The sequence below is a fragment of the Pseudopodoces humilis genome, chromosome 3 (genome assembly GCF_049639895.1).
Source record: "Pseudopodoces humilis isolate 2021_Gansu_Grassland_sample_001 chromosome 3, ASM4963989v1, whole genome shotgun sequence".
NCBI classification, from domain to species: Eukaryota; Metazoa; Chordata; class Aves; order Passeriformes; family Paridae; genus Pseudopodoces; species Pseudopodoces humilis.
The window spans coordinates 9,588,918-9,611,914 of NC_142202.1; the positions used below are offsets into that span (position 1 = coordinate 9,588,918).

Genomic DNA, 22,997 nt, shown 5'->3' on the forward strand with positions numbered 1-22,997 from the left:
CTTGAGTAGCTGTCACTGCAGTGTTTAAGGTGCAGGAAACAAGAATGCTTGAGTGTGGTGTGATGCTGTAGTCTGTGTTGAACCTTTTAAAATTACCCTTCATAAATAAAAGGAAGAGGCTTCTACTGCCTCCTGTAAGCTCAAGGTATTCTCAAGTATAAATAATGTTATCAGGGAGAATTTTAGATTAATAGTTCTCCAGGAGGTGTGATTAATGTTACATGCTACTTACTGACTCTTCCTGTGCTAAGCATGGTTGCTACATCCTGGCTAAAGGGTGTCAGCTTGAGGCTCTGCTCCCTCCCAGGGAACTCTTGCTGCACCCTGGCAGCTGGCTGGATCATCAGCCTCGTAGGAGCCATGGCCCCAGGAATGAGCAGATCTGCAGCAGGATGCCCTTGTTAGTGAAGAAGCGTTGCTCAGATCCTTGAGAGGGCCCACCTGCACTTCAAAGCTGCCTACATTTGCACACTCAAGGTGTTTAGATCATCTCAGGTGGTTGAATACATACGTAATTTTGGAGTTGTGACTTTCAGGAAGATAAGACTTTGTGAGAGCACACTAACTTTTAAAGTACATTTGTTGTAAGGTCTGAAATGAATCTGTTTGCCTGGATAAATTAAAGTCTGGATTCTGAAATCAACAAATGAGGTCTCTGTTAGCTTAAAGAGACAGGAGATATGTTTAACTGGGGCAAAAAATATAGGGGTGAGTGAGGCACATTTATTTATTTTGCTTTTCTGTTTCAGATTTTTATGAAACCAGATTTTGCCTTGGAAGATTCCTTAACATTTAATGCCGTTTTACCATGGTCTCATTTTAGTACCGCTGGTGGAAAAGGAAATCGTGATGCAGCTTCCTCCAAGTTACTTCAAGAAAAGGTACAACTTTGACAAAAGTTGTGGTCATCCATCAGTGCTGGTGGATACTGCAAAGGACCTCCATGGCTCCTGCTGTGTAGTGTTTCTTGAGACATCATTGTGGGCTTTGCTATCTCTCATTTTACATCAGGCTGCAGATTGTTAGTCAGTCATGCAGGAAGCATCCTACTGAAAAAGAACTTCTTTCCCTTTTCAGTAAATCTATCAAATCTGTAAAAAAAGAATTTGTATATGATGTGACAGTTGGCTCTTCACAATAGCTGTATCTTACTGAAACAGCTATATATTGAGAACTTCAGGGGTGTGGAGTAGTTTTCTTAGGGAGGAAGAGCAGTTCTGTGAGAAGGGGAAAGCTGGATTGCACAGGTTGTACACTGTGTAAGGCTGTTATTTTCCAGCATCTCAGGAGAATTTCAGATTCAAGGTGCTGTGATTTCTGTACTAAAAGCAATACTAAATCCTATGCTGGTTGTGCTTTAGGAGATCCCTCTTACTTTTGTTGCTGTCTGCACTGACCTGTTTTTGCATTTCACAAAGGAGAACATGAAAGCAGAGCTGTTTCTTTCATATTGGAAACAGAAGGCTCTTCTTAGTAATTTTGATCCTTTTTTGCTAGTTATGTAGTCATACTATAGAAAATCTCATAAGTCATCTTTACAGATGTACAGATGTACATCTTTACAGAAATGCTTTTAGAAAATCTGAGTAATTTTGAACTCTGTGAGGCACATTAGGAAAAAAATAACATGAGATTGTCTGGAAGGTGTTTCCAAATTTCTGGGAATTAGTCTTCCTGCTCTCCTGCCAGCTCAGGAAGAGACAGGCTGTGCTGGAGGGAACTCAAAGGTTCATTAGGTTGTCCTCAACACCTAGAGTTGGAGGAAGGCTTCTTCGGAGTTTTCTGGGGCAGTTGCTGTCTGAAGATGAGAAAGCAATGTCTGGCATATGCTGTGAACTTCCCAAAATGTGCCTGGCAGCAGCAGGATGGACACTCAGAAGGTGCCACTGATGCAGAGGAGTGAAAACACTGCTTCATATGACTGAAATTAGCCTGAACTTTTTTTTCTTTTTTACTTTTTAAAGCCTCTGAACTGCACGAGGTTTACACTTTTCATATGTAAATACACACCCTGCTGCCATAATTGTCCCTAGCTCCAGGCACCATTTTCCAACAGGATTTTGAAAACCTTGCTCTAAGTAGATCTGCTTACAGCCTTTTGGACTGCTGTTGATCTACTTCAAAAATTTCCTCATGATGTTTTCTTCATCTCCTCCCATGTGTTGCCCTACATTGGGACTGTAAGCTCTCTGAGGCAGGTGCTGTTTGCTCTGTTTATTCTACCTTGTTTAGCATAGTGAAGGGACCTGGGGCATCTGGTTGGTACAATCACATAAATAATTATTTGTAATAGCCCTTTCTCTGATCCCTGTGTCAGAGTTTGTCTTGGCTTTCCCTGTGGCTAGGTGTGTCACAGCTGGTTGATGGAGGAGGCTTCTGATTAAATTAGATGGGAAAAAAAAAATGGTGAGTTTGCATATTGTATAAATCCCTAGTGTATCCATAGGAAGCAGTATAAAAATAACTCCAAGAAGGAAATATTCTCAGCTGATTTCCTTTCCCTCTCTGGTTGGCCTTTTGGAATTCAGCAGGAGGTTTGAATGCTCGGCACCTCTGAGAAACCAGGTCATCTGAGTATTAACATTCAGATGAGCATCCTAAAGTCTCAGTCCTTTGAGTTTGCATATTCAGCATAAGCCAGAGCACAGAGCTTTTACAATCAAAAAATCAGGCCAACGCAGTGGTCTGGTAACTGTTGGACACAGAGAATTTGGATTTCAGGTTCTGAACATGTAGGTGTACTCTGTCTCTGGGAATCCAACAGTGCCAGCACACAGGAAATAGGCTTAGTACTAATTCCAGCTGGCTGGCAAAAGTACAACTGCAGCCAGAGATACCCTGGAGATTTTTCTACAAAGAAGGTACTACAGCTTTTTAAATAAGCAGAGCCATGCATACCAGTGGTGTGTCCTCATATATAGTGGCTGCATCTTTAGCAGTTTCAGTGACCCAAATTTCATAGCATATCTGCATGTATATACTGTTGCTTCCAAGCCAGTATCCAGAGGTGTCTCCTGGTTATTGTCCATATTCTATGGCCAGTGTGCAACCATGTGGTACAAAACTTTGGATATTTTAGATCTATTTGCTTTTCTTTCTTTTTATTTTCAAGCAGGAAAGGCATCAAATCAGCCTTCCCACAGTGATTTTAAGTTAATTTAAAAAGAAGTTATTACAACAACAAAGGGATTTAACTTCTATTAGCAAAATTTCCTCATGACACAATGAGACAAGTACTCTGAAAGTGTATTTGTATGGTGATAAAGCTTCCAGGCCATAACAATAATGTTGGTTTTTCCTCTTCCCTCCTCTTCCCAGCTGAGCCATTATCTGGACATTGTGGAAGTCAATATTGCTCATCAGATTTCTCTCCGCTCAGAAGCATTTTTTCATGCAATGACCTCTCAGCATGAGTTGCAGGACTACCTCAGGAAAACCTCCCAGGCTGTAAAATTGCTTAGAGAGAAAATCTCTAAAATTGATAAAGTAATGTGTGAAGGATCGCTTCGAGTTTTAAGACTGTCACTCACCAGAAATAACTGTATAAAAGCATATAATAAACTGAAGTTAATGGCTACTGTACACCAAACACAGCCCACAGTACAGTTGCTGCTCTCCACTTCCGAGTATGTTGGGGCTTTGGACTTAATAGCAACAACACAAGAGGTGTTACAGCAAGAACTTCAAGGTATTCACAGTTTCCGGTAGGTAACCATGTAGGAAATACATAAAATGCAAGCAGAGCTGGAATGTGTTGAGCGCATTATGTTGGCTGGAGGGATTTGTTCTACCTTTGTTCATTCATTCATTCATAGAGGACCTAATACAGAAGGTATAAAATGTAAGTGTGGCATAAGCAGTGTGACTAATGCCTTTGCCAGAGATGGTTTGGGGTTTTTTTGGAGCAGGATGAACATTTGACGTATAAATGCTTTGTCCTCTGTTCTGGTTTACAGATATTTTAGGGGTGCAGAGATGAGAGCAAAGCTGTGGCTGGACTTTCACCTTGCATGGCTTCTAGCTGAGAGGTGTTTTCCACTTGGGGGTCTGCAATCCTCCTTCAGGCAGCACCACAGGGATGGGTCCTTGGGCCCATGTGACTGACCTGGGCTGGAGTTGTTAAAGGAACTTGCAGGAGTATTAATACAGTAGAATCCTTCTAGCTGATGTAAAAGAAGCTATCATGAGATACAGACAGTTTAAAAGTGGTGCATGTAAAGCTGCCAGTGTGGCATGATGCAGAAGCAGTGTGTGGTTAAATCAGATGCAAGGCTTGCATCAGCCAGCTGAGGAGCTGTGTGCTAAGTTTTCTAAGTCGGTGCTGGGTGAGGGGTGGTTTGTTTAGAGGTTATATGGTTCCTGCAGCCCAGTGGCCCACAGCTTGCATAATGGAAGCATGGTTGCTGCTCAGTAACTGCAACATGAATGTTCAGAACTTTATGTAGCTACTGTTGCTGTCCATCTCTTCTGTTGAGTTCCTAACACCCTTTTTAGCTAGTCTGGAAACACACTCAAATTTTACATAGAAAAGATCTCAGGAAAAAAGTACTAGAAAAAGTATTAAAAATGGAAAAAAAATTAAAAGAGAATAAATTATTGGGATAAAGTTGTTGTGTTTTTGTTAAAAAATCTAGAAACAGATCATCTAAAAAGTGTAACTTGTCTCTTCAGAGACTTCAGTGCAGTTTGTCCTCTTTAGTGTTCCTGGTGTCAACCACTTGATTCTGGTGCACCACCCTTGACTGAGTCACCTGTGTATTGACTTTGGTGACAAGTCAGTGCTGTTCTGCAGCCCTGTGACAGCATCACTCAGAATCAGCTGTGTTTTGCAGCTGGGTAACATGTGCTCTGTCACCAGAGAGTGCTGTTCTCCTGTCCTTATGATTGATTGACATGATGTCCCAAGAATGTGCCATTGTTTCAAAGTTACCCTCAGGTGTGGAACATATTTGCAGGTTGATAATCATCTTGTCTGTAAAGAGTAATTTCTATGAGTAAAGCTTAGCTGGTTGTTTTGGTAGTTACAGTCAGTGATGTGAGTGGGAACTGTCCTCTCTGCTTTGGACAGTAGAGGCTTGAGTTAAGGGCTGCCTAAGTCGTGTACCCCACCAGAAATGCAAGTGCAGTTGAGAAGCCCAGCACAGTTTCCAAATCTCACAGTGGCATGTGTATGTAGCTTGTGTGAAGAAATAATGTGCAGCAGGAAGATGGAAGTCTTGATAAAACTTCTCAGTAGAATGTTGTGTTTCTAAAAATAAAGAAAATAGGTGGCAAGCACATATTCTTTAGCTTTTCCCAAGAAATACCAAAGGGATCTTCTTGCTTTATTCTGAGCAAGAATGATGCAGTTGTCAAGTAGTTGAATACCTGGTTTATTTTAACAAGAAACTTCTAAAGCAGTAACACATTTTTTAAATAATTACTATTTGTTTACTAAATATCTGATGGAAAAAAACACCCCAACATCTTGTTTTAGTGTTGCCCTGGCAGCTTGTAGAATTTGGTGTTTTCAACTGAGTCATGTCAGAATCATTCAGTACCAAGCAGTAAGAAAATTACTCAAATCATGAGTTAATTTTCCCTTGTCATACTGTATGCAGAGAAAAATGTAGTTTATTTCTAGTTGTAGCAAAAAATGAAAAAAACCATAAAGGTTGTGTGAAGTAATACTGGTGTCTTTAGTCTGGGTTAATGTCACTAGTGATGTATATCAGTTGTAACTGCTTGCTACTACTCTAGGATAGAATTAAACGTTTAGAGCTCTAACCTTTTCAAGTTCACCCTTTTAATTGTACAGAAGAAAGCTAATGTGTTAACTAACTTAAAAATCTGTGAAAACACTTTCTGCATCGTTTTCACAGTCCTTGTTGGAGTGATGGAGAGACAGTCATTTTATTTGTTTGTGGGGGGGAGTTTGGATTTTTGTTTTGTTGTTGTTTTTCTTTTTTCACAGGTATGCTGGCAAGCCACACTTGTATAGTATTTTATACAGTAAAACACAGACACGTGGAAAAATAGTTCTCATTTGTGTATTGTTACCCTGCAGTCATCATTTCACATGATAGAGTTGTCATGTTCAGTATTCACTGAAGGGATCTGATGCATGAGTGGTACCTGTTAAGAGATAATTACCGAGGTGTTTTGCTGGAGTGTGAATTAAGGTTTGACTTGTTCCTGAATGTTTCAGGTTGGAGGGGTTTTTGTGGCTGCTAGGGACTAGAACCTCTTAGACAAAGTGGTGAGGGCAGGTGCTGGGTGGGAGCTGTTGTTGGATGTTTCCATAGCTGGGGTTTGAGAGGACAGGTTTTGGTGTGTTTCAGTGCAGTTCAGCACAGGTACAGAAATAATGTACCAAGGAGCATCTTCACCCTTACCTCAGAAAGAGCCTTTGTGTTGTGTCTCATAGTCCTGCAGTCAGTTTTGCAACTCCAGTTATAACAATCTTTGGGATTGTTTTCCTGTTGTGTTTGTTCTGAAATGCCCATGATGCAACTGGCTTGGATTTTCTACAGACTATTTTTGCTTAAATTAGATATTTGAAATATGTCTGCTTTGTCCATTCCAATGCCTTATTGAGCAACAGTTTCAAAAGCAGGTGCATCCCTGGTTGTCTTGAAATTAAAGTAAATAAATTAATCTGCTTAACTCAGATCCAGCAAGATTCATGGACTTGAGCTCAGTGCTGGCCATGTGGATTTCTGCAAGGAGGAGGAGCCAAGAGTCATAAGCTATGACAGCAAAGGATCCAGCTACACCAGCACTGAATGAAGGCCATGTTCATCACCCCCCATTTTGTATCTAGACTTATCTAAAATATCACAGCTCCTCTTAATTCTCATTTGCAAAGTGTCTGTGTTTGTTTGTTTTTGTTCAAAGGCAGTCTGATTTTTAGAGATACTTGTTCCCAGCTGTTAGTGGAAGTTGGAAAGCCTGGAGTGTTTGACATCTCTGAAGTTCTCACATTTAAAGGGTGGTTGACGTTTCTGATGTGAGAAATTCCCTTGTGGTTCTGTATGACAACAGTCTGCAAAATATGGTTTAAAATCTCCCATTCGTGGGAAAAACATTTTTCATTTAGAGTAGCATAAAAATTGGCAAGTTTAAAAACTCCTGTGTGTTCTCTGAAAGCCATCCTGTCATGTGAATTTAATCTGTGACCACATCAAAAGCTCAAATGTTTGAATTAGAAGAACCTGGGGACTGATGATCTGAGGAACTTGACAAGCCAAAGAAGTATTCCTTCTTTTTGCCACCTTTATACTGACAAGTACTGAGTATTCTTAGTTCTGGTTTACCTCATTGGGCAGAGAGGTACTTGGCACCTTCCAAAAGAAAAAAAAAAAGCCCTACTTCCAAATTTTATCCTCCATCAATATTCAAGTCCATATGTTTTGGTGTAAGGTGACAGTGCCTCTGAAAAATGCATGATTTCAGCTGCTTTGAGGAGTGAAAGATTGGAGCCTCCCATTAAGCCAGCGTTGATTGCATGGAAATTTCCTGCTGGGTGGTTATTTTCTTCATCTGTGAACTAATGATTCATTTTCAGGTTGATTATTTAGCTCATATCTCAATGGCTGTTTTTCTTAGGCATCTTGGCTCACAGCTTTGTGAACTGGAAAAGCTGATAGATAAAATGATGATTGCAGAGTTTTCAACTTATGCTCGCAATGATTTAAATAGACCCCTAGAAGATGATTGCCAAATTCTAGAAGAGGTATGTCTGTTATTGAAATAAACTGTCTCATGAATATGTTTGCATCTTTAACATACTTAATTAGCACCAACTAATTCACTCAGGTCCCTAGTAGCAACACTGTAATTTTAGACTATTTATCTTCTTATCCACACTGCTCCCTGCCCATTTATTTTTGTGCATGGTAAGTTTGAATAATTCTAATTAAACTCTGAACTGCAATCCAGGCCCACTTTATTTTTTCAAAATAATCAGTTTTTTCTCTGATTAAATGTATACCAAGTTCACTTCATGAACCTAAGCCATGTAAGGCTGTGTAATGTCTTTTCCATGTAAGTGGAAAAGAACATGGACTCTCAACAACTTGGTTGTAAAATTTCAGTTTTGCAATGAAAGCTGATATTTACAAGTTGTTCTTATTCTGTCTCCCCATGCTTTTTTGGGTTCTTATACCAAGCATATGCTTGCCCTGAATGCAAGCTCCATTCACAATATAGATATAGTTATATATTCTTCATTCCTCTGAAGATTATAAACATACAAAGATTAAGCTATTGTGGTTGCTTTCTACCCCAGAAAATATTTTTCTGGGTTTTGCCTGTAGGGCTCTTTAGTAATTGCTAGAGCCTATGGCCTGTTCAGCCTTGTTTAATCCATTTCATGAGATCTAGTGGTTGGCAGTAGCACTGCAGTGCTCCCATTTCTGCCCTGTGGTTTCTTGCCCTCTGTGCTGCAGCATGCCAGCCTCTCCCTCTTCGTGTCAGTCTTGCTCAGGATCAGGAAACTCACTCATGGTTAGAAATTTCCACAGGTTTAAGAACTTGTGAATGAGCCCAGTTGAGGAATTGGCAGGAAAGGGGGTGGAAGAAAGAGGCTCAGCTGGTATTGCCACAGGGAACTTTTTTGGTATAGGCAAAGCTTGGCATTAGTCTGGAGGAATTGGATTGACTTAAATGCTGTTCACTGTGTGCTTGATATATGAACTTCCTTACTGCTGTGCAATTTCTTAAAATTGTTTCTTGTCTTCACCTTGATATTTTTCATGTGTGTTTTTTTTAATTTTCTTTTTTCTTGATAGGAGAGACTTGTATCTCTAGTATTTGGACTTCTAAAACAAAGGAAGCTGAATTTTTATGAAATATATGGAGATGAAATGATTAATACTGCAAAGAATATAATTAAACAGGTAAGACAAACATTTCTAATGTACCCGACGAGCTTTCCTCTACCCCTTGCATATATTATTTTAGTCATTAGAACAGCTCTGATGAAATTTTTTGGTGTCTGATGGTCTCTCAGAGCAGCTGAGCTTGCAGATAATTAAGGGCTCCCTGAAGCACAGAGGTGTTTGCAAAATAACTTTTGGAAGGTGTAGGTAACATAAGCTCCCTGTTTTCTTTGTAAAATTAACATTATTGTGAGCTTCCCTTTCTCTTAACATGTGACTCTCCAAAATAGTAGTGTCATAACACTACATTTCATAAAAAACCCACAACAAAACATACACTCCAAAACCACACTAAAAACCTCTCCCCCCAACACATTGTAAAGCAAAGCCCTCAAGTAAACACCTAAAGGAGAATGAAAGAACTTGCCAGTTTAAACAAATGAATTCTCTGCAAATGGCACAGAAAATATTTCTTGCCTTAATGTTTAAGACAGACCTAGCACAGGCACATGATAAAAGGTTGGAAAATATCCTTGCCTTTCTCTGAGAGCGCAAGGTGAAGTAATGGAGAAGGTAGAAGTGCTTACCTTTAAAAAAAGCTTAAATTAAGCCCCAAATCCTTTTTTACATTGGTGTGGTGGTTTGCCATTTAGGGCAGGGTATCTTTCAAGCCAAAAAACCTTATTGATAAAACCAGCTGAAACCAATAATTGAATAAAATTCAGATTACTTCTTTGGGGGAAATACATTGGCTAACTTTGATAGTGACATGACTTTTGTTTGCAAACAGATCTTAGGCTGAACTTAGGGTTTGTGTTTGGTACTTTCAGTTTTACTCACCTTGTTTGTCCCCACATTGTGTAAGTTTGTTTTTTTTTTTTCTCTAGAGATAGGTGATTATTTAAGGAGTTATGCTCTGATATGCTATGAACTCCCTCTGATTTGTATCTCAAAGGCTGGGAGATAGGTGCTGAGTAAGGGCACCTCCTGTCCTCATAGAATAGTCTACAGTTCACAGCTGGATTGTGAACTGGGTTGGGAACCCAGTTTTTAGAAGTTTGGATTTGGTTTTTTAATACTGTTTGAAGGTTTTTGTTTTAAGCCCAGACTTGGCTGTTCCAATCCCTTTCACATTTCAGCCCCATGGTTCTGTTGATCTGGTTGTACAGGGTGGAAAGGCCTACATTGCTAGTAAATAAAAAAAAAAAAAAAGAATTAATAACAGCAGGATAAAGCTGTTCACCTGCCTGGCAGTCTCCACTGGCTTTTCACTTGCCTGTATCTGCAGTCATAAGGAGACTTTTTTTTTTCCCTTCAGATACTCTGTTTGATCATATAATAGACAGGTAGCACTTCTAGTTTTCTGCTCATTCTCAGTCTCAAAATGCTTTTCCCATTCTGCTGGGAAAATGTAGGTTGGATTTTTCAGCTTTCCCCTTTGCTTAATAATAGGCAATGTTTAATCAAATTTGAGTGTAAATTTCTTTCCACTAAAGAAAATAGGCAGGATTTGAGTATTCTTGTGTGGTTTGTGCAGTGCTTTTGTATGATGGCCCATTGTCTCAACTCTTAGGGGTACTTTTCCTTAATAAAGGAAACTGTTTTCTTGCCACACCTCAAATGTGCTTCCTCTTCAAATGCATTGCTGGGCTGTTTTGGTCTGTGAATTTTAGTAGGTTTTTGTTGCCAGGCAAGTGTAAGAGCAGAAGTTGTAAGTACTGAGTACACTGCATAGTTTAAGAACAAGGTTCTGTTCTTCTTCAGAAGCTTCTGTAGTGACCACCATTATTCAGAACACAAGTAAAACCCATGTAGCTTGAGATGGAAGCCCTCAGTCACCACTGGGATTGTACAGACTTGCTTAAAGGCAGGATGAGTTCACACTCTACTACTCATTTGTTCAGTTTATTGACTGGCATTTGGGAGAAAAGCCCCTTTTCAGTCTGAGTGGAGTTGATTGGTACCTTGGGCTTACAAGTAATGGGAAAAGAGATCAGTGAAATGGCTGTAAAACTGTAGATGTGTTTGGAATGAAAATTGATTTTACTGGAGACCTGAAGAAGCTGGCCAGTTTTGTTATGCATCAGTTACTTTGGGGGGTTTCTTATTTTTGTTTGTTTGTTTTTGTTTTGTTTTGTTTGGTTGGTTGGTTTTGGTATTTTTTAGAGAAACAAGTTGTTAAGTGATACAAGTATGTCTTATTTTACTTTTCCTTATTTAACTTGAGGGTTAATGTATTTGTTATGAAACTCAGCAGTGGTTAGAAAGAAGCTAAGATCTTCTTCTGTTTTGTTTTTTTTTTCCCCTAAAATTTGACAGTGTGTGGTTAATACGGTATCGCAGATAGAAGAAATAGATACAGAAGTGGTTGTTAAGTAAGTATGCAGCCAGATTTTTTTGTTTGGTTTTTTTTTTTTGGTGGTGGTGGTGGGTGGGGATAGTATGTTTTTTAGCATAGATAAATTTTCTGTTCTAATTTTTGCTTAAATTTCCCTATAATTAGGATTGTGCTTCTCTTGCATCTTAAGACTGCTTTTGTCCCCCTCTGGGAGTGTTTTACTTCTCATTCAGATTCTAATGTTACCTTAAATTTGCCTTTGAAATAAACACTAAAATTCTGTGAATCTCACTACGTGAAGCATTTATCTCTTGAATATATCTCCACTTGGAAGCATTCCCTGTTGCCATAATCTGGGACTGAGTATTAAAACATGTCATTTAGTTTAAGTTCCTCCCCCATAATCAAGAACAGGAGCTATCCAGAGAGGAGACCAGACAACTTTAACCCTAGGAAGGGTCCATCAGGAACCTCACCAAGCCCAGCAAAGGCAAATGCCAGAGCAGAGATGAAGATGGAGCCAGGCTCCTCTCACAGTTTGCACAGAGGGCAGTGGGCACAATGTGGAAGATGTGAAATGCCAGTTGAATTGTAGGGAGAATCTGTTCCCCATGAGGCTGGTCAAACCATGGAACACAAGCCCAGAGAAGCTGTGGAATCTCTGTTCTGGGATATGGTCAGTCTTTAACTGACCCAGAGCTCAGGGTCCAGAGCAACCCAGTGTAGTTGGACCTGCCTTGAACGGGGCTTGGCCAAGGCAGCTCCAGAGGCACCAGCTCCAGGGGCCCTTGCCAGCTTCTGGTTTTTCTGTGGCTTTATGATTCACTTGATTCAGCAAAGTGTTACCCCAAGATAGTAAAAATAGTCCAGCTGATAAAGCAGAGTTGCAAAGCCTGCATGGATTTCATACCCAGATTGGGAAATGACTGGGCACGGGGTCATATTTACACACTGGATATTTGGTCACCTTTCTCCAGTGTTTAGTCTTCTGCTCTTGGGTCCTAACTATGTATTACAAGGTTTAATTTTTGTTCTGTCAGTGATTTTTCTGCCCTTTTGCCACAAACAGCTGACTTGTATTTTAATAGCAGAAGTGGTCTCATTGCAATGCCTTGCAAATTGAGCCTTTAAATGGGCTTAATAACACAGCTTTTTAACACTTGAAAAGTATTTTCATGTCATTTTTTTTGTAATTTTTTTCCCTCTCACCTGGTTTGTGAAAATGTTATTGACCCCCTCCCTTGATGGTAACACATACCTATACCAGGGAAGAGAACATTATGCCCAGGAAAGAACTGAAGGGTAAATGTGAACCTTTTATTTTCTTATAGTATGATCTAATTCTATACTCCTCCTTCCCCACTTCACTTATTTTGTGTTGATCATGACTGTTGTTTAGGTGGTGTCTGTTGCTTGCCAGGTAAAAGTATACACAGTTTTCCTTATATTTGCAATTCCATTTAAAGCATGTTTTCTTTCCCTTTATGTGCCAGTAGGCATCATGGCCAGCAAACAACTGCTGTTTGCTGAATACTGCTCTTTTTTTAGGCTTGCAGACCAGATGAGGATGATGAATTTTCCTCAGTGGTTTGATTTACTGAAGAATATTTTTTCTAAATTCACCATCTTCCTCAAGAGAGTAAAGGTAAGACATTAATTTACAAAGCACTTCATATAGTTCAGGCATGAAAGAGAATGAAGTTGCTTTTCCATTTGAAGTCTTAAGGTGTTGGTTTTGCTTGTAAAGTTCAAACTTCTGATTGAAAGGAGATGTGAATATCGGCATCCAGAGCAAAAATGATTAGTGCTAACAAAGAGAGAGCAGTGACAAAGAGATAATACCTCTTTTGCTCAATTACTTCTAAGTTGCTAGGGATTAGGACAGGACTTCTGTGCGTGTTAGATTGCTTCAAATGAGATTTCTTTTGCCTGTCTCAGAAACATCAGACATCGGTTGCCATCAGACAAATGGGTCTGCCTCTAAATACTAACTGCACAACTGAAAGAAAAGCCAGGATTTAGTTCAATTTTGTGGGCAAAAGAAAATCTCTTTCTAGCACAAGCTTGTGGTACTGGGTTTTGGGGTGTTTTTTGGTAATAGAAGTTATATTTCATTCTAGGCAACGTTAAATACTATCCGTAGCGTGGTTTTCTTGGTTCTAGACAAGAACCAAAAAACCAGAGACCTGGAGGACACGTTACAGAAGAACTCTGCTAAGGAGAGCATGGTGGACAGCGAGGTGGCCTACCTGACCCACGAGGGGATGTTCATCAGCGACGCCTTCGGCGACGGGGAGCTCCCGGCTGGAGCAGCCGACTCGGCCTCCCAAAGGAACACGTCCCCCAACAGCGAGCCCTGCAGCAGTGATTCCGTCTCAGAGCCAGAGTGCACCACCGACTCCTCGTCCAGCAAGGAGCACACGTCCTCTTCTGTTACTCCAGGAGGAGTAGAGATGATGTGAGTGAACACCCTGCCTGTCTCCACCTGGCAGCGTGGCCGGAACGAGGGGTGAGGTGCAGGCGATTGTTTCTGGTCACACAGTACAAAAATTACTTTGGAGGAGTGTGCTTTTTAGGTAGGTGAAGTGTAGTAGCTCTCCCCCTAGAGACTGCCATCAGAGTGTATTGTTATATTTGCCCTTTTTTTCACCTCCATGTGAATTGGTACAGGGACTGATTCATGTCACTTCTTCCAGAAAAGTGCCCCTTCTCCATTAGTTTTTCTGGGGAGACCGCTTGTGTAGAGAGCAGCAGAGATGTGAGTTCCTGAAAAACAGATTGTTTGTTTGTCATACCTCTAGCAGGCAGAAGCGTTTCTGTTCTCTGTCCAAGTTCCCTATGGTTAAAACTCTATGGGGTTTTTGTTTGTTTATTTTTTTAAGATGGCTTCATGGAATACACCTTGATAAATTCCAGGAAAATAATTTTCTGTTAGTCATCAACTGATTTCACTTGCATAAATAAATCCATCTCAGTGCTTTGGTTACATAGGCAGTGCTGCCCTGTGGTGCTCCAGTCTCCTGAATTCCAATCTTCTGGCATCCTTTTATGTACCCCTTACTTGTGGCTGCAAGTCAGAGATATCTTTTGAAAAGAACCAGGCATAATGTGTGTGGGACTCGGGCATGAACCGCTTCAAAAGCCAGCGTGTCTGGATACAGAGTTATATGAAGCAAAACTGAAATACCACTTGTTACCCTGCTGAGAGATGGAAGACAGCAAGTGGCCTGCTCTTGCTGCTTGGTCCTTGAGTATCTGTACTTATGTGTTGAAGCAGCTGTTAGTTTTGATAGAGACCTTCCCCACCAAGTGACAATGCTGGCTGAAGGAGATAGATTTAAAATAAATATGCTGTGCATAAAACACAGGCCTTTGTATGTCTGAACATCTGTCGTGTGCTGGAGGAGAAATGAAATGTGAAGAGGAGTCCAGGGTTACATGGAAGAGCAGGGAATGGGAAGGGGGTTGGATCCAAACTAGTCAGGAGCACTTTGCCAAGCTGGCTAAAAATACACCATCCAGCTAGAGCTTCTGAGGAGTAAAGTTGTTTCTGAGGCTGGTTGCATAACTTTGTTCTAAAATCAGCTTACTTCATCACTCTACTAGTTTTGTTTGCACTTTTGCTCTGTGCTTGGAGCAGGCTAATAAAAATACACAGAACAATGTTGTAGTGTCCCAGGTTCTCTTCTGTAGTGCTGTCAGTCCTTGGGCTGGCCCAGAAAATTGTGATCTTCACTAATGGCATGAACCATGAACAGCAAAGCTGTGCTAAGTGCTGGCCTCAGAACACTAGACAAGTCATACAAGGTTTTTTAAAAAGCACTACCTTAAGAGCCTGAAGTCTAAAGAGGTAATAGAATGACAGCCTACAGATTAAGGCTATGGGGAGTGCAGAGTATCTCTTTCAGGCCTTACACTTGCACTGGAAGTTTATCTGTCTTATGCTGACATTGTGGTTTATCTGTCTTACTCTTGTGAGGCTCAAGTCTCACAGGATTTGGGTAAATTTTAACTCAGTAAATTGTTAATTACATTTATTGTATCAGAAATGGCTATATCATGTTTAGTCTTAGACCATTAATAGCAATTAGAATGCAGAATCAAAAAAAAATGAAAGGATGTGCTGTTATACATTTCCCTCCTACAAGGGGCTGACAGGACCTTGACAGCAGCTTAGAAGATCCCATCTGTATAAATTGACTTTGGTGATGAACTGACTGCATTTGACAGTTGCTGCAAGGCTCTTTCCTCCTGTGTGCAAAAATATCATTTGCTCCATAAACTGATGCTCAGCCAACTGGTTTTGTCATCTGTAGGATCAGCGACGACATGAAACTGACTGACCTGGAGCTGGTCAGGCTGGCAAACAATATCCAAGAATTACTTTATAACGCCTCTGATATCTGCCACGATCGTTCAGTCAAGTTCCTCATGGCAAGAGCAAAGGTGAGGAGTTTGGGTCAGACTGCTGGTGGTGGCTCATGCTTGGTGAGCATTTGCTTCCAGGTTTCTGCTTTAGTAAGGGTTCTGAAATGGCATCTGTGATGGGAGTATAGGAACTGTTCCTGCTGCCACAGGCTCTGCATGGTAATGCTCAGAGGACACCAGTGTTAACATAAATCATTGCGAGGCAGTGTTGGTTTCTTCTACCTATTTATTTCTCTTTTTAATATTCAGACTTGCTGTCTTTGATGCTTCATGTAGAGAATGTGTGTCTCTGACAAGGTAGCTGCTTGCACTGCAGTCTACCCTGTCCGTCACATGTAGGGTTAAATAATGTGCCTCTTCAAACTGTAGTAACCCTCAGACATGCTGACTAGTTATTTCTGTATGTCTCTGAATTTTTGTAGTAGTATATCTCCTTACAGTGGTTTTCTTTGCATGCAGGATGGCTTCCTAGAGAAGCTGAATTCCAACGAGTTCGTTACTCTTTCTCGCCTGATGGAAGGCTTTATCTTGGATACTGAGCAGATCTGTGGCAGGAAAAGCATGTCCTTGAGAGGAGCTCTTCAGAGTCAAGCCAATAGATTTGTGAATAGGTTTCATGAGGAGAGGAAGACAAAACTAAGGTACCTCTGGGTAGACAATCTTTGTGTTCTTCCATGAATAATTTTATGTATCGTATGCCAGCCGAACACAATTTTTCATTGCCTAGAACATCAGTAAGATTGTTACACTTAAAAGCAAAGGGTGGAAAAACTGTATTAAGCCCAAATTATTTCCAGTTGGTTTAGACTTTTACTGTTTTCATAACTTGCTTTCTTCAAATGAGATTGTTCTACAGTTACCTAAATAAGTACAGTAATGGCTTAAAAAAGAGAAAGTACACAAAAGTAACATTGAAGGACAGGATTGCTCTGCTTTAGGGGTTTAAGAATAATTCACTTTCAGCTGTTTTCTGAAAAAAAACAAACACAAACCACTCGGTGGAACAGCCTGGCCAGTAACATCCATCAAGTCTGATTGCTCTCATCCATCAAAAGCTGTTAAAATTCCACTATTTATACATTACTTAATTGGCAACGATCTCATAAAGACCTTTATTGCCTGGTGTAGTTTTTGGTCCCCTATGGCAGATTGAATGAACAAATTGTGAGATCTCTAGACCAGCACAGTGTTCTGTTTTGCTGTTGACAATTGTTGGGCACCTCCTTCTCATGAAGATCACTGACATAACATTTTGGGCCAGTGTTTTTTTTTAAAAATGTTTTTCAGCCTTACAGGCAAGAGGAATGTCAAGACAAGGTATTTCTTTCTCAGCTTCCTCTTTTGTGTTTATAACCAGCCTGCTTTTGGACAACGAGCGCTGGAAGCAAGCTGAAGTTCCTGCCGAGTTCCAGGACCTCGTTGATTCAGTGTCAGATGGCAGAATTTCTCTGCCTGAAAAAAAACCAACAGGTGTGTGTCTTGCAGTCTTGCTGTGAAATGAATTTATTATCTGCAAATTCTGCTGTTGAATGTTGATGGACATATTCTGATAACATGCTGGATCTGTGTTTGCTCGCTGACCTTTGGGGGGATGAGAAGAAAGTTGATAGCTGTTCTCTTTTCTTTTTCTTTGTTTTTTTTCTGTTACTGGTGTTGAGATGTCTTGTGCTGAAAGATTATCTGCTTATTTTTTGAAAACGCCCAGAAGTGTTACCACAGGGAGAGAGCTGCCTTTTTATACAAATATTCCCAGTGCAGAGGCTTGCAGTCTCTGCACAAATTCAGTCTTTTTCCACAAGGTACTGCTAAGGAATTGCAAGGGACTGAGTAGCATGTGCATGTGCTCAGCCCTCCTTGTATGAAACAAAGCCTGCTCCTTCCCCCTTCTTCATCTGCCAGTTCAAATGGAAGGCAGCATGCCATGTGGCTGCTCATGGAAGGGAAACTTCATGTTCCTTCAATTATTTACCTTGCCACAGAAACCTCTTTTGACCTCAGAGAAGTCACTTTTTCCTTTCCCTGCCCCACTTCCCCGTGTGCACAGTGGGAATGCTTAATGTCTTCTTACCTCATGGGGATACTCATCCAATATTGCAGTGATGGGGGTGGGGAAGTGACTATCCAGAAGAGGAAGAAAACAAGCAGAGAGGGGGAGAAAAATGGCAAGAGATTAGAAGGAAGAAAATACAGTGATGTCATGGTGGAGAAACCCTGACCTCCCAGAAGGAACACAGCAGATAACAAAGTGTATTAAAGCAATAATCACTCCAGTTATGGAACACGACACCAAAATACGTTTGTCAACCATTGCTTGTAAAAGAACCTCCCGCAGTCTCCTTCAAGCAGATAATTTAATGTGAAAAACTGCATCAGTAAGAGCTCCTGTTATGAAGCCTGAGGAAAAAGTGACTTGAAGCTAAAATACTAATATACACAGCAAATCACTTGAGAATGTATAGTAGAAAACCTAGTGGCTTTTTCTGCCTTTCTTCTATGTGTAATCTGTTGTATTTGGAGTTTTTAAGTCCATAATGACTGTGGGGCTATGAGATATTTTTGATCTAAAATCATAGCAGATAATGAAGTAACTGTGGGTCATCCAAAATTTTGGATGGGTGATCAGCTATTTAATAAATACTGTAAAAGAGAGAAGTGCCTGCTACAAAGATTGTGGGTTTTTTCAAACCTTAGCAAGTGAACGCTGTATTTTTATAAGCAGAATTTTTTGCACTTGTTTTTGTTCAACTCATCCTTTTCCTGTCTTACTAAAATATCTAGCTACTGAAGAAAGAAAACCAGCTGAATTCCTTATTGTTGAAGGACAAAAATATGCAACAGTTGGGTAAGATGCACTCTTTTCTCTTAGTGGGTTAGTTGGCAAGAACTTTTGAGTAGAACTGTGATGAATGCTAACAACTTTAGTAATCTTATTTAAATTATAAATGCCTCTCCTTTCACAGACTAGTTTCTCTTTGGTTCCTGGCAGTTATAAAACACTACAAGCTCTTTGCTACATTGAAATGCCATTTTTTCCCTGAATGGCTAGGTTTTAATATATAATTTTATTTGAATATTTTTTTCCAATTATTTCATGAAAACATGCGTCTGAAAATAGAGGTTTGTCTTCTGAGCACACTGTTATTTCTTGCAATCTGGGTTACCTCTGGCAAAAATTGCAGACTCTTAAAATAGTTTGGGATGAGAGACTTCTAGAGATCATCTTGTCCACCCTGCCTGCAGTGAGCAGGAACACCTTGCACTGGGCTAGGTTGCTCAAAGCCCTGACCAACTTGACCTTGAATGTTTCCAGGGCTGGGGCATCCACTGCCTCTCTCTGGGCAGAGTTCCACCATTCTCACTGTAAAAAATTTCTTCCTTTTGTTTTGTGTGAATCTACCCTCCTTTACTTTAAAACTGCTTGTTGCTCCTTGTCCAGTCACCAGCAAACTAGAAAGATTGTCCCTATCTTTCCTATAAGCCCCTTTAAGTACTGGAAAGCTGCAATAAGGTCTCCCCAGAGCCCTCTTTTCTCCAGGGTGGACAGCACCAAAATACCTAAGTCCACTACTGAATGGTTGCTTATCTTATTCAGAATAAGATATGGGCCATCTCTCAGAAGCTGAATATGCTATTTCTTAGTATTCTGGCTGATTTGAATTGGAAAGTGGCTTCTTAAAGCTGGTTATATCAGAGACATTTTAAAATGTATGATACTTATTTCTTTCATTTAAAAGCATGCTGTGTTTCCAGAGACTGAGGCTTAAGCATTAATTATGCATGAGAGTGTTTTTGGAGAGGGAGTAAAGCCTGGAAGATCTTACTCCCCAGAGTTCTAACATCAATTTGCACCAAAATTAAAAGGTGTGATGTACAAGATATCTTGGACCAGCTGTAATTTTATGAGTTGCTTCATGATGATGTGTCATTGTTCAGTTGGAAACAGAATCTGGTGGCTGAGAACTTCTGTGCCAGGCAGATGATATCACTGCCGAAGAGCATTTGAGGTCGAGCAGAAGCATTGCTCTAAAGGATGAAATTTCCTTAATATATGATGTGTTTGATAACATACCTCTGCTCACTTGAAATTTGTTATATTTAGCTCTGTGAAGCAGTTGAGAGCTTCACGGTGCAAATACTTGTTTCATTTCTACACACCTCTACATCCAGTTTTGCTGCATCTAATCAAATAGAATGCATTCATCACAAATGCCTCATGTTCACAAAACATTCTCCAGGTGTTTATTTTCAGTTGACTTGTTATCATCTTTCTGCACTCTACTGCCTAAAGGAAGAAAGAGATTTAACTTTTTGAAATGTTAAAATATCTTCTCTGAATGTTTGATCTTGCGTCAATTTTCCTGCCTTCTGTGTATTTGAATTCAAAGGAGCATGCTTTTGCTCTATGGAGAGCCTTCTTAATTCCATCCAGTAGCTCCCAAATTCTCCAGTGCCTGCTGACTTCAGGAGAAATTACAGGTGTTGAGCATCTTGGAATATTTGGTGCTGTTTCTTCACAGCTGCCTTCTCTGTTTGTGACTCCTTAGCATTTATTACATATTTTCAGAGCTTTTCTTTCATATAAAATACTTAATACACACACCACCCTGTGGAATGGGTATTGGTTGTAACTATCTCTATGTAGATCTCTTTTTAAGTTTCACTTCGGCTCCATATCAGTTAGTGGATTTCTTTAATTATATAATCTCAGCATTGGGTAGCTGTCTATCAACATGATTGGCCAGTTTGATTTTTCAGGATCTTTTGTGCCCTGGGATGACATATTTGGCTGTTTCCTCTCTTTCAGGACAGTATTGCTGCTAATTAGAATAATCTTGGAGTACTGCCAGTGTGTGGATAACATTCCTTCCATCACCACTGACATGCTGACCCGCCTGTCAGATTTACTGAAGGTATGGCTCCAAATGTGCCCCAGTGCCCAGCAGGGGCAGGCAGGGTGCAGAGAACATGTATTACTCTCAATAATGCTCATATGTTTTTCTGATTTCATATAAATTATAAAAATTATCTAGTATCATTGTGTTTGCTACTGTGCCATAAGGAAACCTTTCAAGCCAAAGGCATTAAAGATGGCTGTTCACCTGGAATATGCGAAATCCCATCTAGTAGTATTTGACATAGCTGCCTGTCCTTCAGGCTGGGTGTAGGATTAATGCTGCTGAAGAAAAAGCAGTTTGATCCCAGATGCCACAGAAATACATACCTATATTGAGGAAGGAAACAAGTCCCTTGGCTTTTACAAATCAGTAGAGGTATAGTCAGTAGAAGCATGAGAAATAGTATGGGATGAAGGTTCTGTTGTAAAATGTGAAGATGATGAAACATCAGGACCCCTTTATCATTTATTTCTCAGTAGAGAAGAGGAAAGCTGGTAAAGCCCAGACACTGCAAGTTAATATAAGTAATCAATAATAAAAGGAGGACATTAATGCACCTTAAAACCATTGTATTTACATATAGATATACACACACACACATACATGTATCTGCATAGGCTCCAAAGCCTAGCAGTTAATTTATGTCAAGGTTTTCACTTGTATCTTTGCCCACAAAGGTCGTTATCAGGTATTTGAGTTCTGAACATGAGCCTAATCAATGAAAAACAAACAGATTCAATCTCCAGAAGGATATTTTACATAAGGTAGGGGGTAGGAGAGGGGAAACAAACTCCAGGAGATGGACCTTTAAATAGTTGTCCTATTGGTAGTTTGTGTTTGAATAACCAGATGCAGGAAGACTGCTCTCTGCAGTTGTCATTCAGATTTGTACACAAATTTTCCCTTTTAAAAGCACTATCCAAGGCAAATCAGTCTATCTGAGCTAGCCCCTATTCAAGTCTCCTTCTCCAGCTGCTGCTTCCCTCAGGAATTGCAGCACCTTTTCACAGGTAGGATAGCAGTGAATGTGTCAAACTTGGCCAGATTTGCATAATTGTGTTACTTCCTTCTCCTTACCTTACCTCATTCTAGCTCTGCCATTTGTGATTTACTTCTTGATATTCAAACATCATGTGGAGTTTAATTACTGTATTTTTTATCTGTGAGCAAGGTGCCATCAATTGGACATATGTCAAGAAGAGGCAGAAAAAATAAAAGCTCGTTTATTACACTTGGAACAAAATAGAGCCACTCCAGGTGTCTTGGCACTGTACTTTTTGTTTGACAGCTGTCAGAGCCAGCAAACTGAGAGTAGCAAGTGCTAAGTTTGATTGTGATGGAAAATGGAAAGCATTTCCAGGTAATGAAATTCCTGGCAGTTATGGGCTGTGACTGCACCCTGAAGGAAAAGTTCAAATACACCTGTGTATGAGAGGAATCATGGAATCCTTTAGATTGGAAAAAACCTCTAAGATCAATCAAGTCCAGTCATTTACCCAACACTGCCAAGGTCACCACTAAACCATGTCCCCAGGGCTGCATCTACACATCTTTTAAATACTTCCAGGGATGGCAACTCCACCACTCTCCTGGGCAGCCTGTTCCAATGTTTGACAGCCTTTTCAGTAATTATCCCTAATATCCAAACCCTGGTGCAACTTGAGGCCATTTCCTCTTCTGTTGCTTGTGGAAGAAGAGGCTGACTCTTACCTGGCTACACCTTGCTGTCAGGGAGTTGTAGAGAGCAAAAAGATCCCCCTGAGCCTCCTTTTCTCCAGGCTTAGCTCCCCTGGATCCTTGAGCTGTTCCTCATCAGACTCGTGCTCCAGACCCTTCTCCAGCACCTCAGTGATGTGAGGGGCTCGTACTGAGCACACATGGCTGTAATTACTGGGGTTATTCAGCTGGTGCAGACAAGAGAAGGCTCCTGGCCTTCCTGCTGGGTGCAGGAATGCTTTCCTCCCAGCAGGCACAAGGAGGAGGTGTTGATCTGTTCCAGGCATTCTGCTCCTCACTGCTCTGCCTGCACCAGGCCATCTGGGAGCAGTCATTCCCACAAAAGGCAGGGACAGTACATGTGTCCAGCACCCTTTACACAGACCAAGTTTTTGATGGTTTGCCTCACAGTTAATACTAACCTGAGCTAAATTCCTCAGAGGAGCTTAGGCTGTGTGAGATACAGCTGCCTTTGGCTCAGTGATTCTACTTTAAGGTCCACACAGAGGTGTAAAAAAAAGGTTCTGTTTTTTCTGGAGAAGATGAAGTGAATGTGAAGCAGTTTCAACCCCTACCCTCTGTCTTGAGAGCAGTGTAAGTTATGCCTCTCTCTGATCAGGGGCCACAAGTAGCTCTGGTTCTGTTGTGGCATGAGGTCTGGGTTGCTTTTCTGGCCCTGATGCACCATTCTGGCAGCCCAGAGTTGGCAGGGGCGGTTCATGGTGGCTCTGTGGGCCTTCATTTTGTGACTGATACCAG

The 22,997-nt window shown here is 40.6% G+C and overlaps 1 protein-coding gene across 2 annotated transcripts in view; it reads left to right on the forward strand.

Moving 5' to 3' along the window:
* VPS54 (VPS54 subunit of GARP complex) overlaps positions 1–22,997 on the forward strand; it is a 46,994-nt gene that overhangs the window by 14,734 nt on the left and 9,263 nt on the right. For both annotated transcript variants that reach the window (XM_005525397.3, XM_088053295.1), the window contains exons 7-18: positions 750–881; positions 3,319–3,704; positions 7,588–7,714; positions 8,772–8,879; positions 11,181–11,236; positions 12,748–12,844; positions 13,320–13,657; positions 15,516–15,645; positions 16,087–16,268; positions 16,985–17,097; positions 18,406–18,469; positions 20,432–20,537. In XM_005525397.3, the coding sequence (XP_005525454.1) occupies positions 750–881; positions 3,319–3,704; positions 7,588–7,714; positions 8,772–8,879; positions 11,181–11,236; positions 12,748–12,844; positions 13,320–13,657; positions 15,516–15,645; positions 16,087–16,268; positions 16,985–17,097; positions 18,406–18,469; positions 20,432–20,537 (1,839 nt within the window). The remainder of the gene's footprint in view (positions 1–749; positions 882–3,318; positions 3,705–7,587; positions 7,715–8,771; positions 8,880–11,180; positions 11,237–12,747; positions 12,845–13,319; positions 13,658–15,515; positions 15,646–16,086; positions 16,269–16,984; positions 17,098–18,405; positions 18,470–20,431; positions 20,538–22,997) is intronic.